Genomic DNA, 18506 nt, shown 5'->3' on the forward strand with positions numbered 1-18506 from the left:
GACTAAAGAGCCCAAAGGAGGATCCAGAGAAACCACAATATCAATTGTTTATGTATTAAAGCATGCCAGAATGATCTCATAATTGGTAGTACATGTCCCATTTGAAAAGAATTAATGGTAGCAGAATCTGCTCATTGATACAGTTTTACAGTCAAAAGATATCATAATAAGGATCAAAAGATACCATAATAAAAATCGAGCATAATTTCTTGCAGGTGATAGAACCACAGTTCATTCTGAATTAATTGCTACCCCAATTCAATTTCTGTGGTTGCAATACAGCATTTCTTTTAGCCTTTCTTTGTCCATTCTTGATTCTAAAATTTCTGTTGGTAAAGAATTCGCCATTGTCTTTGATAAATTGTGTCAGTAGTTAGTTATCCTCACTGTTTAAAAATGTCTCATTTCTAGTCATAATTTGTCTATCCTTGACTTCCAGCCATTGGATCTCATTCAACTTCTGAGTGCTGGTTCAAATATTAACATTTCCTGCCTGCATGCATAGACTGACTAACTTGAAAAATACTAAATGTGTGGTCTTTAGTTTTTGCATTCCCTTCCTGGGTCGTCTCTGAGCACTCTTCAATTTTTCACAACGTGCTTGAGAACGGGAATTCCTGAACTGACCAGTCTTCTGTAGCAGCCACACCCGTAGCAAATACAGGAATAATTCACCGTTTCCACACACCATCAGTGTTGATACATCTGTGGATGATGATAATTTCTTTAGCCTCACATTCACTCAGAGCTTGTATGGAGGTGCTGCTCTAGCGTGACATTGCATCCCCCAGTAGAACCTGCAGATAATGTTGGGTGTTCCTAATCCCAGATTTGACTCATATACTGAAGCTTGTAGTGCTTGCATGCAAACAGAACCACCAGTACTATTTTATGTTTCCATTCAGATCACTGATAAAATCATTAAGCAACATAGTGCTGAGCACCAGCCTTGGAAATCCAGTTAGTACTCACGCACTTTCTGAGGATTCCCTGTTTGCTAAATAACATTTTTGACATATTAGATACTCTTTATTCCCATTTCTCTTCTTTTTTTTTTTCCAGTATATGCTCTTTTGAACAGAGTCTATTTAATGATCTGTCTGCTTTGTTTGGACATGAAGAGCTACAGTTCCCAAATATGGTTTCTATTTACTTGTGTCCTGCTTATTCCATGTGTGCACACAAATCTTCTAGCCTGCAGGAAGTTTTCCAGGGTATTTTTCATTTGCAATTGCTGTTGTTTATATGCACAGATAGTCTTAAGAGAAAAATGTGTATAAATACAAGCATGTGTACATAAATAATGGCATTTTAAAATTTGTATTGGTGGTGTTTTGAAAAGTACATTCTTTAATTTTCAGCCAGATTAAGATGTGCTTATATCTTTGCTTTGCATTTCATGTTTCTGCCAGGGTGAAATTATTACATAACTTAGTAAATACTGTGGTAACACACGGATGGCATTGAGCAGAACTCCATCATCTTAAATATCTTAAGATTTTATCAGATCAGACAAATCTTTTTTTCTTTAAATAGTATCTAATTTGTGTATGACAGCGCAGTGAGGCAAAGGATAACTGCTTCTCAGGAGGCAGACACAGCAACATCCTCATAAAATCTATTAATTAGATCAGTTGCTGCATTAGATCTTATGCTGCTGTGCTAGCCACAGGTCATCTTGTTGCCTTATGCGCTGAGAAAATTCCTTGTTGTGCAGCTAAGTATGGAAAGGAAAGAAAGAGGAGAAAGCTTGTCTATAAAGATGATTGACAGGACACTTCCCTTCCAAATGTAGATTCATTCATTGATGGCAGAGGAGAAAAGTGATTATTCATATTTAATTCCAGACAGTGTCTTTTTTTTCTTTCTTTCTTTCTTGAATCTCAGCAATATATTTGCAAATCAAATAGTGTGAACCAAGGTGGTGCCTTGCCCAGGTGCTGAAGTGTACTGGCATGTCCTGGTATTTTAAGGGGTTTCATCACTTTTTTTGTTATGTTTTCCTGAAATATTCGCAACATACTAGAGAGCACAGAGCTAGTGGAGAGGATGCTGTGCTTATGCTGAGAGGTTTTTTGGTTTTTTCCCCATGATTACCATATTTTATGGAGCATGCACTTCTTTAGTAGGGTGAGGACTGGATAGGTGGGAATGGTTGCTTCTTTTCATTTTAAGCATTTAGTGATACATGGTTGCGATGAGCCTGGGCTTAAAAGTCTCCAGTGAGGATGGAGGGAGAAAGGTATGTGGGTGTATTCTCTCCACGTTTGTTTTGTGGTTCCATAAATAGCCACTGCAGTGCATTGTTGCTGCCAACAAATGAGTCTGGCCTTTCTGAGCAAGCAATAGGGACGTAAGAATAGTATGCAACATGCAGAAGAGGTTTTATTTCCCATGTTTAACATGGGAGAACAGATTCAATAGGTACAAACAAATCCAAAACAAAATGTTGCATAATCTCAGGTTTCACGATAATCCAGTTTGAATTCAGTTAGGAAGGGTGTAAGAGGGCAGGTGTAAGATTAGAAATCTTTACCTCTGCCAAATAGCAAGTTGGCTTTAACATAAAAACATCCGTGAGAAGGAAGTGGAATTGTTTGGAGATAAGGCTTCAGTATTCTGGCAGCTTTGGTCTGCCTAATGTGTACCGCAAATACATTGCTCCGGGTACACGTGGGCAGGGCAGATGAAGAATTAAGGAGTTCTGTGCTGTTTTAGCAAAGTGACAGATTCAAAGCAATATTATACACTAAAGCAAGGTGATGTGCATCTGCAGGCCATCTCCTGCTGGGTGAGTAGCAGGTAGCATTGCTCTCACAGGTGACTGGCCTCTGTGCCCCAAAGTACTTTCTAAATTTTGCTCCATTTGGTGCTTCTCCATGTCAACACCTTTCATTGCAATATCTGCAGCTATTCTGGAAATAATTTAAACATTGGGAAACCAGCAGTGCTAGCAAAAGTCCGTCGTTGGTCTCCTTGTTCTTAGTGGGCATTGAAGTTGCATGCCAGGGGGTGTGCAGGGAAAGGTGAGCTAGGATACCTCTTCTTTGTCGTGATGTTTTTGGCAATATTAAAGATGCAACTGAGGAAGGAGAGGAGAAAACTGATAGCACATCCAGGGGATTCCAGAAGCAGAGAACAGAAACAGGAGATGAGTTTGATGGCACAGGATGCACTGGTCGGCTTCAGTGTTCTCCCAAGGCATCTGGTTGATTTTAGCAAAGTGCCAGCAGTTGACCTTCTTACTGATGCTAATTCATGAATTAATCTTTCTGGTTATGCCAGTGTCTCTTTTTGTTAGTGAATTCTTTGTTGTGAACGTTAGTATGCTCCAGCTCATTTATACAGGCAAGTTGCATGAAAGTTGCAACAAAATAGCTAGAATATAAGCTTCAAGCACAACAGCTATTAGGAGTTATTCCACTTTGTTCATTCAGCAAGTTGCTCTGGAGAACCAGGACTCCCCATGCAGATAGGCCCTTCATTAAATGGGGAAAAAATTATTTATTGGCAACCTGATGACAACATTCAGCTTATAGAAATGTAATAAGCTATGAATAACTGTGCCTGTGTTTAAAAAAAAAAAAAAAAAGACTGACCAGGAAGGGACAAATTCACTTACAGTCAAATTGTGAAACAATACAAGGTGCTTTTGTTTCGCGCTGCAGCAGTTTGTGTACCAGAGTAAAATCTTTCTTGCACGATTTTTGTTGCTTAAGAGCACATATAGCACATTTAACAGGAAGTCATCAAGATACTCATTTAATTGATACAGATAAGAGCAGGCCAGATCCGTGATGGCAGAGTGCTTTATCAGCACTGCTGACTTTCCTAAAAAGGGGCCCTGTGCTGTGCCTGGCGTGACTGCAGCACAGCCAAACAGGCTTGTGCTGAGGCAATGGGCAGAAGCATTACTAATGCGCTTCTTCCAGCGAGCCTGCTGACAGGAGCAAATATTAAACAGTTCAGCATACTGAAGCAGAGCCACTTCTCAGTTGACCTCTCTGTTTCTACTCCATGCCACTGCTTCCCGAGGCTGCAGCTGCCCATTGCTTTTGTGTTTAAGACACAGAATGCTCCTGCCTCCTGCCGAGAAAGGTCAAGATCTTTTAGGCATCCCTGCAAAAAGTCTGATATCCTCCTTCTGACCCTGGAGTGTCTGCTGCTTCTCCAGAAAGCTGACATGGCTCACACATAGTTCATATTACTTACATCTGTATGGAAGTCATAAGTATACAGATACTTAGCTCTTGCCGCCAGTTTCACCAGTGCTAGTCTTCCCTGGCCTAAGGTTGAAGGTGCGTGTGCTTTAAATATTGGCTTGAATTTTAGAAGATTGGCATGTATGGTTCTGTGGGAATTAGCTATTAGGCAGTAAAAACCCAAAATGTTGAAAGGCTCCATTCTCTTCTGCCCCTTCATCAGTTTGAGATTCTCCCTTTTTCCATCTCACAATGGTAATGTTGTTCACAGCTAGGGCAGCAGCAGCAGTGTGTGCCTGATGCTGGAGGAAGCTGATGACGATTCCTTAGATGTTCTGGGCAGCTGAAGTGTGGAGGTTAAAGATAAAACTTTGTTTATGAGCCCTCAGGATCCATAAAAAGTTTCTGTGCAAGACCTTCTTACAGATTTCATACTGAGTGTTTTCCAAGACTGCTGTGGTATGAAAAAAAAAAAAAAAAAAAAAACTGTAAAGTGGCACATCAGTGTGTAGTGTTCCTTTGTTATCATAGTTCCCAACCCCAACTCTCCACTAAAAAAAATGTTGAGGGTGGGCCACCCTCAGGGACCATCAATAAAGTAAAAAAGAAAAGAATGGTAAAAAGGAATTCTCATGTGTTCCTCCTCCCGCAGCATCTGGATTGATCAGCTTACTACTGCGTAAACCACTTGAACCCCAGTAGTAGTGCCTACTGCAAGGCAAAGGGGTGGTGAATTCGCAGCCCCTGTAGACATACAAGGTGGCAAAGGTGGCTCGGTGTGTGCTGAGTGCTGGCCCCACGGGCATCCTGCTCTCCCTGGGGACAGCGGTGCAGCTGCAGGCAGGTTGTGGGCTCTTGGTTGTCCCCCCCGGGGGGCATTTACCCAGACAAGGAAGGTGTGCGGGGGTCCCAGTTACTAGAAGCGATTCACGAGACCCCGTGCGGTGTTTTTGCGCAAAGGTCTCCTGTGGGCGTGAGGCTGCAGCTCGTGGCGTTTCCTGCACCTTGAAAACAGCTCCACACCATCTCCGCTCCACCTCGCCTTCCCCTCCCGGAGCCCTACCTGCCCCCGGGGCAGGGCTGGAGCCATCCTCCCCCTGCCCCTCGGCATTGGGGCGGGTCGCCCTGAGCTCCCACCCGCGGCCCCTCGCTCCTCCCCGGGGCCGGGCAGCGCCGCCGGCTCCCCGAGGCGAGGCGAGGCGCTGCGGGCGAGCAGAGCACAGCACAGCAGAGCAGCGCAGAGCACAGCAGCAGCGGCCCCATGGCCAGCATGGCCTGCGAAGTCATGCCCCTGCAGAGGTACGTGGCTCCCATCCCCGCAGCGGGGGAGCCGGGCTGCGCGCCCAGGGCGCACGGTGCTTTATTGGGGAGCCAGGCGGGGGGCGGCCGTGCGGAGACCGGGGTCGGGGCCGGGTGTCCGCCGGCTGCCCACGGGGTCTGCCTTTGCTTGGAAAGCGCGGCGGTGAGGGTTAGTTTGCAGCAGCAGGGGCTGTTTTGTTTCCGCGGTGCCGAGACACGCCTCTCCCCAGCACCAGCTGCCAGCGCCTACCTGTGCTGGCATGTGCCCCTGCCACAGCATCGCGGGGGGGGCTGCAGCGAGCCTGGAAATGGCACGGCACAAACCCAGGGGTACGCCTACACGGCCCTCGTACCGAGTCGTTATTATTTATTTATTCTTTATTGCTCCTTCAGTTCTCAAAATTACGCATGCCTCCTTATCCGTACTGCGTTGGAGCCAATACCGATCTTTATGTAATCCGCGAAACAATAAACAACTCGGTGTGCCTTTTCAGCACCACGGCGGTGCTGCTTCAGCAGAAGCTGGGAAGTTGCTGTTTACTCGGACGCAGCAAAATCAGAACTGAAATTGCTGTCCAAACTGTTACCGTCGTGATGTAGCAGGGTGTCCTCCGCAGGGGGATGCAGGGGAGGTCTGTTTTGCAGGAATGCAGTTGCAAGGTTCCATGTTGGTGACTGCAGAGAAGCAGAAATACGGTTTGAATGTCTTAAAGAAGTAGTCATAGCACATCGTTTCTATTTGAAGGAACAGCCTCACATAGTATTTTTAACCTTTTTGTGTTCCGGAGGATCTGCCTATCATGGCCAAAGTCAGAACAAGTGGTTCTTACTGCACTCCTGCCTGCACGTATTCACCCTAGGGGAAGATAGGTTTCATGGGGTAGCCTTAACTAGACCCCCTGTTGTTGTTTTTTTGTTTTGTTTTGTTTTTGTTAAAAGGACTAACTCTCAATCAGTTAGAAATGCACTCTGTACCTTGAAGATTTTTCTTAAAACTCCCATTAAACCTAGAGCACGGTACAGTATTATATGAATTCTGCAGTTAAAAATATTTACAAATTTCTGTATTCTTTGCTCTTTGATTTATTTTTAGTATATATACACCGTACTTTTAGCAACTTGTTTCCTATGGAGGTAGGGGCAGGTAAACACAGACTCCCAAATCCCTTTACAGTATTCTCCAGGTTGCACCTATTTTCCCTGTTCTTTTCCTTTGAACATTGTCTCCTCCCTTCTTAGTGCATATTTCTTGCTGTTGAGGAAGGTCTTTCTGGCTTTATGGATTTCCTTCTGCTAAAGGAAAGGTGATCTCTGCCAGTGGTTGTGGTTCCCTTGAGGCACACAGGATACTCCAGCTGAGGGTATTGGCAACTGGCAGTGCTGCCTGGGTCTAAAGCAGACAAGTGACAGCCTCCAGGTGCCGCTGCTTAGGACATGTGCCCAAGCTGTAAGCATCCATCCAGCCCTTTCAAGAAAGTGAATGTGCTGTCAGCAGTAATCGTGCTTGGTGCCCTTCCTGTGCGGGTCAGCTCCCTGGTGCCAGTGCCCTCTGGGCACCGTGCTCTCAGCCACAAGCTGGCCGTGCTGTGCCTGCCACAGGAACCCTTGTGCTGAAGTGCTGTGACTGCATCGCTGCGTGGTTGGTGTGTGGAGGTTGGGGAAGGTGGGAATGCTGCTGTTTAAGAAGCTGTGGTGATAAAATGTTACTTGTCATGAGAATGGCCAAGTATTATATCTACCCTGGATCTAGAAGACGTAAGCCTGCCTTCAAAAAAAATCATATAATGGGCTTGCATAGAGCTGTATGTACTATACTGTGTCATTTTATTCTATATATAGATGTCTGTGGAATGGCACATGAAGGGATATGGTGGCCTGCTGCAAGGGAGTGACAATAGGGACTTCAGGGTTATGTTTCATTGCATGGGAAGAGACAGAAGGCCAAATGTGTTGATCCCTGTGCTGCACTATGTGCTGCTTTGCCCAAAGGGCACTTGTAAATGGCACGCTGGTTGCAGTCGTCATTTTCCAACAACCTGTCCACCAGCGATTGTCTCTTTTATTACTGTTAATCTGTTTTCTGAATGGCATGAGCTTTGTTTAATAACGTAGGCTCCTAGTTAGAGCATTACTAATACTACTCAAGTATGTTTGAATTCATTTCCTCTAGCTCCGTGTGCTGCACATTTAATAAAAGTCGTGTGAAGCTGAGACCTGTGCCCGCCTTCGCCAATTGCAGCTGTCAGTTTCCATAGGAGATAAGAAATCAAAGTACACACTTAGGCCTTGTTTGTGATCAGTGGCCTCCTTTGCTTTGCACTTTGCTGAAACAAATCAAGGATGAACAAAAAAGAAGCCATCACAAATATTTTTAGATGCATATCTGATGGAGCAGTCACGCTCCCTTCTATTTCTAATCTGTACAGCAGCAGTTCTCTGCATGGACTGTCTCGCTTGCAGCCACATTGGGTTTGTTTAATTTATATTATGAGCTTGTTTCCTTGGAGTCTTTCACAAATACCGAATATTTTAGCCACATTTCTGTTCCACTGCATTTTCTTCCTTTTTTTTTTTTTTTTTTTTTTTTTTACTGGCGGCCTTGTTCTCTTTAACAGATTAGTGAGTGCTTCTGTGTGCAAAGTTGTATTGTAAATAAGTCTGATCCTTTGGACTTTGTTATCACTTTCCATCCAAGGTAGCTGGAGTGTTTCACAAACACTATTGAAGTATGTTCTGGAACATCTCCCTCTGGGGGTAGGGAAGATTTATCAGGTGTGTTTGGTTTTGTTTTTTCACTAGTCAGGAATTAAGAGAAATTCAAACCTGTAGTCCTTGTCTTCCTGAATTCGTAGTCATAGCCTATCACAAAATGTTATATAACTTTTTGGCCTTCCAGGCTCGCGTTTGATCCATTGAGTGCTCTGTCTTCTCACAGCTTTGACTTTGATGCATGTAGAAGCATGTGGAAGTTTTCCTGGGTACCACAAAGCGGGCAGCAGAGGGGCCTCTGACTGAAAAAGGAAACTGACGTGGACGTTTCCTTTGGTGTCTCATGGTGTCTACCTGATTAAGCAAGAAAATGTGAAAATTTATTGAAAAGCTGGGCTCCTAGATAACTTTATTTGAAGCCTGCAAGCTCTTACCAAACAATCCTGAAACAGAAATTGCTGGTTACCTGGTAACAGTCCTTCATGATTATAATGCAACAGGTATGCGTGCATTATGCAACTTCACCCTGTTACATTCTGTGAAAAGGTGAGACTTGGGCTGGTACATGTCTTCTGCCTCTTTCTGACCCATTTTCTAGTTTTATCCTAGTAAGGACTGTTGCCAAGCCACAACTAGAAGAAAAGACGCTGCCCTGGCTTTCATAATAAGCCCCAACTAGTTTTAGAAGTAAAACAACAAAAGCAGGCTGTTTAACATTGACGTCATTTTATAAAAAGATAAACATATTTGCAATCCAGGAGGATAGCAAGTAGAAAATAATTATACAAAATTAAACTGTCGAGGGTTCTCTTGGATTCAGATATGTGAATATAAAAGTAAAGTCAGCCTCTTGCTTGCAGTGGCATTTATCAGCTGGAAGTTTCGCCCATTAAATCTTACCATGGGGTAGCCTGTACTTCCCTGATGTTTCTGCAAAGTGGGAGGACATTTGTAAAATGTTTTTAGTGTATCTTTTTTTTTTTTTTTTTTTTCAATTCAGGCTTTTTGCCCTAATCTTGCTGCCCTCTCACATACAGGCTGCACAGAGTTATGCCTGTGGATAATGCAGTATATTCCCAGTATGGCTGTACTGAATGTCAGCTTTTCTGAGAATTAAAAGGCTTGGGTACTCATGCTTTAACCTTTGCTGTGGCAAACAGAATAATAAGTAGTACATGCTCCTCAGACGTGTGACGGAGTGCTCCTTCATATTCACCTCCGTTTATCCGTATAAAATAGTAATTTTGACATGATGAATGCCAGTTAGAATAGGCCACAGAAGCCCATACTTTTTGGAAGATTAATGGGGAACTCTCTCTCAGAGAGGTCACTTCCTACTGCCCTGAAGTCACATTGATCCACGCTATGATCTCTCTGGCTTAAGACATAACTCAGTTGAGACCTCTAGGAAAAACATTGATTAAAGAAGTTTGGGGAAAATGGAAGGATCCTTTGGAGATTAGTATTAAAATCAGTACCAATCCACCCCCATGTGAGTTATTCAAGACGTTTTGCAGTGTATGCAAGTTCAGAATTAAATATACTGGTTTATAAGTCTAATATTTGACATTTGACTAATTTAATGAGTAGCTTAAGTAGGTACTTAAGCACAAGTGTAACTTTATTCCATGTTTTAAAACACGGTTGGGCATAAATGTAATTATTGGAAGACTGGAGATAAATATCAGAAAAGATGCTTTTTTTTGAGCATAAAAGTTACTCTTTAGGTCAAATGAAAATGTTTTCATGGAAATAACTCTCACAGAGAAATGGATATTAAACATATGTTTGGTTGTGCTATCCAACAGTTCCTATATAGGGCATTCCTCTTTCTCTGATTAAGGGTATAGAGCAAGGGGGGCATTGCTCAACAATTGATGATAAATGCTGCTTTTAATGATGACCAATGTATCACCACAGTGTTAATGTGTTAGATTAGATTTATGATTATTCTTTCATTAAGGGAAATATTATTTCTTCTTTTGCCTGACATACTTTAACACTTGCTTTATTTGAAGGAAGGAACTTATATTGCCTGCTATTTCTCACATGCACAAACATTACCTTTTACCCACTGCTGTTAAGGACAAACTATGAGTAAATCACTCTGCTGAGAAATTAAGTATGCAATACATTTTCATGACAGTTTCAGTCTTGCATTTGTCACAAGCTTGAAATAACTTTTTTGGGGAAGTAACTCAGGGAAGAAAAAGAAATGCTGAAAAATGCTTGAATAAGTCAGGAAATTCAGCAAAAAGCACTACTTTGGCCTCTGAATCGTGTATTCCTTGAAGCTGTTTTTAGCGCCATTAATGTTGATATTAGTAAATCAATAATATTATTAAAATCCTTTTCAGTTGCAAAAATCGCATGTCTTTTAATGCAAGATGGCATTATGGTTCTGAATGGTAAGAAGAAAAGAGGGCAAAAAGTCTTAACAAGTCACTCAAGCTTAGCCTTTCTTTCTCTCCACCCAGAAGCTGCATCAACTTTTTATACTCTCAGTAATTTGACGCTACTGAATTTTCAGTGGCTTTTTGTTTGACTGTGTTAAAATTAGAAGCAGCAATCTCATTGCCTGAAAAAAAAAAAAAGTATTCTGACTAAAAAATAATTAATTTCTTTTGAAGTCCAGAAGAGATGGTGGTGCAATAGAAAGAGCCATTCCTTTATCTAAGTTTTGAGGGCAGAACAAATAGAGCCTATGGCAAGGCTACGCGAAAACATGACCTTGGCTGAGCAGCATGATCCCGCCAGTGTGGCGACCCTTCATCTCTGGTGCAAAATGTTGACACTTGAGTCAAAGTACATTTTCGTGACTGTACAAAATAACACATTATTTTAAGCAACGAAATGTCCCATTTAACTTTCGGAAAGAGATGCGCAGTAGGAAAGCAGTGTTTGCTTTACAGTGAAGTAATGCAGTGCCAGGAAACCAGGACAGAAGCACTCCAGATAATTGAGAACAAATAAAACAGGACTATTAAAACCTTTTTTTTTTTTTTTAAAGTAGTTTATAAAAAGTCAATAATAAGTCAGTAGTTTATAAAAAGTCAATAAGGCCCTCTCCAAACACTATACTTGTAAAGCTGTATGAGTGACATGGGAAGGGAAGTCCACTGATGTCTGTTTCAGAGACAGGTTTGGTGGCCCTAAATCTTTAAGACTTGGCTCTCAGCAGGTCAAACAGCCTTGTTTGGGACTGAGCTCTTTGGGAAGGGCCCAGAGCCACTCTCTGACCTGTGGTGAGAGTTCAAGCCAGCAAGGGGGCTGGAGCAGAGTAGTTCTGGGGTATCCCATATGCATGGAAATAAATCAGGAACTATCAGTCTAAATGGGTGTTTTACAGCTTCAGCTCTGGAGTGAGCTGAACTCCCTGTTTGGGAAGGTCATTATGAGACACACAAGAACAAAAAAAGGAGAACAATCATTTCATATTTGAGAATGTGATGGTGTGGTGGATGGTTGCCTGCAACACTCCTGTTACAAAAGGGAGGGGGGAAAAAAAAAGGTAGCGGTGGTTCCGTGTTGAAAATTTGTTGTTTAACCATTAGACTTCACCGAAGCTTTCATGTTTCCATCTTTAGAGACACAAAGGCTGCCTTGCATGAGTGATGTAAAATACATGTGCATTAAAATACTAAGTCATGCCAAACTAACTAGGGGTGAGAGTGGCATTCTTTCCAGTCTGACAAACTTTTCTGTTAGCTCTCTGGGGATCACAAATACAATGAACACCAGTACTAAAATAAACTTACAAAGAAAAAAGGTTTGTTTGTTTGTTTTTTCCACTTTAGCAAGTTGTTTTTTTGTTTGGTTTGGTTTGGTTGGTTGTTTTTTTTGTTTGTTTGTTTGTTTGTTTTCAAGAAATCTGTTTTAAAAGAGCACCAGATTTTTAGGTATCCACAGGAGTATGAGAAATTGCTCTCCCAGGCATTACATGAAGAGCAATTTCTGTTTGATCCCTTCATTTAGCAGAGCTAAATATATGTGTCTGAGAAGAAAGAGATGGCTATATTTGGTCCTCACCTGCTTGGCCAGGTTATCAGTGGCATTTGATTAAATATCTGTTTTGTTTTGGTTTTTAATTATTGTATCCTTTCTCAAGTATATTCAGTGACTTCTGGCCATGAAACAATATGTAAAAACTTTGAAGGTATAAAAATATATAATTTGTTATTAAACCTGCTTGCCAAATGGGTAATTTCTTTCCTGGGTAGAAATCTAGACTGTATAGGAGATGCACTTTGGAATGACTTGTCTCTTCCTTATTGTGGCCAACTGACTTGTTTTGCCAGGTTGCTATGCCAGGTATGAAATTCTTTCTGCAAAGGTCCCTTTAACCAAAGAGGAATTATGGAGCATAAGTACAGTACAGGTGAACGTATAGCATATCTTAATGACAGCATTTCCTTTAGAAAGGATGTAGTATGTGGTGGAAAGGGCTTCCTAGCAGTACTAATAAACCCCCTTCAGTGCAAGGTGTTTTAAAAATGAGCAAGCAGTTGTTTTTTTAATAAGCACAGTGTGAGTGATAGTGAGTAAGAGTCCTGCGTGGAAGGTTTTAAACCAACTTCTACCCTGTTTATTGTGTAATATCTACTGATGATCACTTATGATTCATATCTTGTACATTCTTGCTTGCTTGCCTGTCTCTTCTATGTCACAGGTCATGTGATGAGGTGTATAAAGGTTTAAAACCTTTCACACAATTTCTATTTCTTTCATTAAACTGTGCTTTTGTGCATAACATAAGCACAGCAGTATATTATCTTACCAATACTTAAGACTTTCGTAAAGTATTTTAATCAAAATAGAATCCTTGTGTGCTCTGTGAGTGCAGTAGGGCCATCTAACATCTCACTTGAGGGATTCAAAACTATTTGAAATAGCTGGTTCAAATCTGTTCATAATTTACACAGCTCTCATCTTCCGTCTTGCATAGGTGAGTTGACGAAGGTGCATGAAGTTAGGGAAAGATGCTTCGAGTATGTTCTTGCTAATGATTGGGAAGGGGGAAATGGATAACCTGCTTTGCTCAGATGCAGATCTTTTAAAGTTAAAAGATTTTATGTTTTTTCAAAAGTCTCTGCTCCACAGTGGTTAGCTTGGATCTCTTCATCCCAGATGCAGCTACATATCCATGCTGCGTATGTAAAAACATAAAGCACTACAGGATAAAAGAGATTATACACAGCTGTAATCATTGTTAACTATGTGAAATTTTGAAATGTGGTAATCTAAATGAAATTGGTATTTGGTTTCTGTCTTCTATAGCGTTTCTTTCTTCCTCATTCCCAACCCCCAGCTAATATTCTTAAAAGCTTTTTTTTCATTTCTCACTTGGTTTGTGTGAGTGGATAACGATTTTTTGTACAGATGTATAACACTTAAACTTGTGGAACAGTGATCATATCATAGTTGCTGTGGAAAAAAAGGAAGTACATGAGATTTCGGAGTCTGGTGAATACTACTACTGCATATGGTCCGTTAAGGCTACTGGTTGGGAGTATGGATATAAGAAAGTTATTTGGGCTTTTTCAGTATCACAGTGCTTCTGTGACCTCAAAGTTACTTGCAAATCATGAGATAAGGAAAAGAGAGGATGTTTGCTGTGGATTTGCCAACTGCCACTTGTACCTGAAACAGCATTTTGTGTTGTCGTTTGAAGTTGTGCTGCTGCACAGAGATCCTGATGGCATTGTGGACTCTTCTCCACACACGGTTTATTTTTCATGTTTTGTGTGTGCCATTGGGACTTGCCCATGTTCAGTTTATAAGGACAGCCGTTATGTCATAAACTTTCTTAATAAGTGCTGCATTAAAAAGAGCATTCTGCAAATGCTAAATAAGGAAATCAACTGAAGCCTATGAACTGCGAGGTAGTGGGTGCTGTCGGAGGGGAGTCCGTCCCTGGAAGAGATTCTTACCCAAGCGCTCACTGCAGGTCGCCTTCTGGAAAGCAGCCCTGAGGGACCTTTCTTCGCTTTTCCTAGGCTGTCTGAAAGCTGTAACCATTCCTCACAAAGACCCTCTGGGCATACCTCAGTCCTCAGGCAGCCTCTGCACTGCCTTCGGCCTGCTCCGCGCACCTCCACAGGCCCGCTGGGTTTGACAGCGCAGGAGGGCTCCCACAGCAGCAGCCGCCTGCAGCTCGAGCAGCCAAAGGGAGACTTGTGGTAGTGGCACCACGGTTTCCAGCAGCAGCCACGCTCTCGGTCTCCTCAGGGAGCTGCAGGAAACTGCCCAGTCACTGTTGTGTTACAGAGGCGCTGTAAGCCTTGGCAGACCGCACCGAGTTGAGAAGCCGCTTCTCTTCCTTCCGCTCTGTGGTGTTTTGTGTTCCCCTTCAATCTGTGTTTCAGGCTCCCTACGGGCTGCCAGGGTGACGTGTGCTGTCACAGTGAGTGGGGCAGGCTTTTCTGTAGGGGATTCCAGCTGTCTCTGTACGACTTTCTGTATGCTGTAGCTGGGAGTCGGAGCGATGCAGAGGTAACCCCTGTGAGGTTTCTGCTCCGCTCGCTTGCTTGTGCTCCATCTGTCCCGGTCTTCCCGATTCCTTGCCTCCTCCCTTCCCCCTGGATAAATTTGGTGTTCGTATTTGTGGAGCTGTTATAACATTGTCAGAGTTCAAAACAAGCCACGGTGAAGCCTGCCTCTGGCTATGCTCGCTGTAAGAGCGCAGCGCTCACCTGGCTCCGGGCCAGCTGCAACTCCTCTTGCTTCGCCAGCTTCCTTCTGACTCCAGCGCAAGCTGCAGAACGGGGGTGTGATTATTTGACCTCCTAGCTACGAAACCCACGGTGGTGGCCCTTTGGCTTTTATTCTGCGCTTAAAGAAGCTTTTTCTAAACTGATAAATAAAATTCTGAAGCTGAGTTCATCTTACATTTATGACTATTCTCTCATCCTCTGAATACGCTTCAAAATGATGAGCACCTTCAAAGCATGCCAGTGCCCCGGACCTCCCAGTTGATGTCAGTTACTGACTGCTCATGGTAAATTGCAGGGCGCTGGTGGAGTCCCAGACTTCTAAAGCAGCAGCAAAACAGTAGGGAAATGGGTGGTTTCCAGTGCCTGTGAAATGTTATTCTTTCTGTTTTTGTATGAAGTAATTTATGCAGCTTCCCGTCTTTTTTCTTCCTTTCTCCCAAACTTACTGTGCTCTTCAGACCCAATTAAAAGTCCTCTGGGGACAGATCGACCTCAGTGGCATTTCCTGTGTGCTTAGAGGAAGGCAAGTTTCCTGCTCTGAAGAGCTACAAGGGCTAAATGCCCTGTAAGTCCAGCCGTTTGTTTGGTTGGAATGACTAGGTGAAATTTGTTTGTACCCCTTTTTATAACAGAATGGTCTAAAATTGACTTAATCCCCTACACCTTAAGCTTTAGCACCTCAGCAACTCATCCTCACCCTTGTGCCAGCACAGGCATGTGTGGCTGCAGGATGAGCCGGATCAGGGAGTTGATCTGTCTACAGACTGACCTGGCCACACAAGAAGTGGTTGCTTCAGACAGAGCAGTTGACCACTGAAATACTTTTTTGGCAGCAGAGCTCTGTGCCAGCCGGTTGCAACCCTTGATCTCATGCCTAAGATATGCATTCTCAAGTCTGCAAGTAACATGCTTTTCTCTTCAGATACATTCAATTTTATACAGATGTGACTTGCCACAGTCAGACCTGTGTCTTGGTCATTTCACACCTCTACATTTGAGCCAGATTGCAGCAGCATCAAATCAGCTTTCAACAGCAACAGCGATACCAGGGAATTCTTAGCTGTATACGTACAGCCATCGCTGCTTCTTTGGTCTCTCAATATGTCTTTTTTTTTTATTATTCTTAACCTTTACTAGGTAGGCAGGTTGTCTAATTCTTGAGCAGCAGACAGCGAAAGGCTCGGGTGGTTTCTCCTGGCAGAAATGCTTTATTGTTGCTATGGGAATAGGCTGTGCACAGCCGCTGAGCTGCAGCGACTTCTGACCATGTAGCAGTGGAACTGTTACACGTCTGTGAACACTGAGAAGTGAATCTGTTTCACTTTTATTATCTCTTTTATTTACTTCACTTTTATAATCACTTATATTTTTTTTTCAGACTGAATGTCTTGCTGTAAATGAACTGCAGATACAAGACAGAGCTGCATACTAACTTTAATTTTTGTTTGTTTGTTTTTAGCTCCCAAGAAGATGAGCGGCCTATGTCACCCTTCTATGTGAGGTATTTACTCATTTATTTTAACGTATTTCTCTGAGCAGGATTGACTTGTTATTAGAATTAAATATGCAGAGCGATTCCAGAAAGTCTGCACAGACTAATCAAACTGAAGGTTAATGTTAAGTTGATAATTATTGTTCAGCTAGTGGGATGACTGAGACTTGAGAGAGACAAAAATAATGTCAGCAGACTTTGTATTTAAAGGCAAGGTTAAAGTTTTTGTGCCAGTCTTGTCAATTCTTAATTAGAAGATGGGCTTTTGTTTCCTGTTCTCTTCATTTCATTAAGCAGTTTAGATGCCTGTTTTAAGTAGCTTATAATCTGTGGGCGCAGGAGAGATTTTTGCCACGAGCGTTGAGGAACTGGCATCATGTGCTGGTCAGAAAGAAACCAGGAACCAGATGGTGAGTCAGCAGCCCATCCAGCAACCGCTCCTCTGATGCAGCGCAGCCAGCCCAGAAAAGCAGGAGAGGGCCTGGGTCCAGAGTGTGCCTGCCCGGAGGGAATGGCAGCCTGACTGCATTTGAACAAATCGTGTTTCTTGTTTTGCCAGCTGGAGGGCAAAGTCACTGCTTATAAAAGTGGCCTAATTCTGTTGACATCAGTGAAAGTTTGCTCTGCTTACTTCAGTAGCCAACTCAGTCCCAGTGCTTTCATTTCTGTTTAGTGAAAGTCCAAGAGCCAGGGCAATTAACAGTGAAGGGATGTAGAGGAAGAACAGCCAGATATTATAATTGGGTTCTTCTAACTGGAGTTTAAACAAATAGAAAGTCCCTGTGGTGCTTTTTATGAGAGCAGTGAGATTGGTAATTCGTACAGTGACCTCTTATTTGTTAATTCTCTTGCATGTATTCCTTTTTATCTATGTAGCTTGGGCTCATTCTTGGAGATTTTTTGTGACAGAAACTACAGAAAATGTGCATTTCATGAGTGCTCTTAATGTGGAGACTTGCATTAAAACTGCAGAAATGTGCATCAGTGAACTGTTTATGGACTAGCCTGGTTGCATAGTATTGTCTGCCTTCCTGATAAAGCACCGTCATTCCCTGCAGTGTATTTGTGCAGAGGTTAATTAATCTGTGCTTCAGAAACTCCAAACCATCCAAGCAGGCTCTGCTTTTGCCTTTTGGAGATAATTTCCTAGCTGCACAGATCACTCTGTCACGTTTTACCCAATTTAGATTCTCATCCTGACTTTCAAGTGAGAATAGTCCACATATTTTTTTTCCTTTCTTGCAGTATATGTCCTTCAGATATTCGTAGGCTTTCATTACATGTCCATCTGCCTTACTGCATAAAATTGTCCTCCTAAGTTTTTTCCTGGATCATGGAAAAATGATCCAGGAAGGGATCTCTTCAACAGTCAAGAGTAATTACAGTTGGATAGTGAAGTGGCTAGTAAGAGCAGAGAGGGAGCAGCACACCTCTCAAGTGAGGCTTCAGGCCAAGCTCACATCTTTTCTAACACTGCTGAGATGCAATTACTTGTAAATAAAGCTAGCAGCTTGCAAATTTTGCTTCTATCTACCACAAGTGAGAAATGTATACTCCTGAGGTGAGTTGCCAGGTGCAGTTAATTTGGCAGGGTAGCTCATACTGTTTGGGCAATTCATGCTATAGAGGAACTATAGAATGACTTGAGAACTTGTGTGTATGGCATGGATGTTCTGTGCCACTTTGAATGTTGAATGATGGTCACATCTATTTGTGTTGCTACCAGCCACACTTACGTAGTCTGAAATATTGTTCAAGTATCATGAACAGGTGAATCAATTTCAAGTGAATCAGGAGGGTGTGTATAGAGCCGAAGTTAGGCCACTGCCCTGTTTATACAGTAATTTCATATAGATAATTATGCAATAATTTAATTAAGTGGAAACGAGCACAAATGCTCTTGTTCAAATGGTAACAATAACACAAATGCTTGAAGTCTTCAAGTCAGAACTGTTGGGATGCCACCAATACACTATTTTTTAAAATTGCACTTTTTTAGGGTTCTGGATTGGTCTTTTGGTGTTCTGGTAGGTTTGATTTGGGGGGAGGGGAAGGTTGGTTGGGGGAGGCAGGAATAGGTAATTAACAAGT

At 42.5% G+C, this 18506-nt stretch overlaps 1 protein-coding gene across 13 annotated transcripts in view; it reads left to right on the forward strand.

Moving 5' to 3' along the window:
• The window catches only part of FAM13A (family with sequence similarity 13 member A), a 127605-nt gene that overhangs the window by 60360 nt on the left and 48739 nt on the right, over positions 1–18506 (forward strand). For 10 of the 13 annotated variants that reach the window (XM_027455806.3, XM_027455808.3, XM_027455807.3 and 7 more), the window contains one exon: positions 16383–16424. In XM_027455806.3, coding sequence (XP_027311607.3) covers positions 16383–16424 — 42 coding nt within the window. Of the gene's footprint in view, positions 1–5348; positions 5502–16382; positions 16425–18506 lie in introns of those variants that run through there. The other 3 variants (XM_027455812.3, XM_072037048.1, XM_072037050.1) reach the window with 2 other exon arrangements.

Source organism: Anas platyrhynchos, chromosome 4, assembly GCF_047663525.1.
Source record: "Anas platyrhynchos isolate ZD024472 breed Pekin duck chromosome 4, IASCAAS_PekinDuck_T2T, whole genome shotgun sequence".
NCBI classification, from domain to species: domain Eukaryota; kingdom Metazoa; phylum Chordata; class Aves; order Anseriformes; family Anatidae; genus Anas; species Anas platyrhynchos.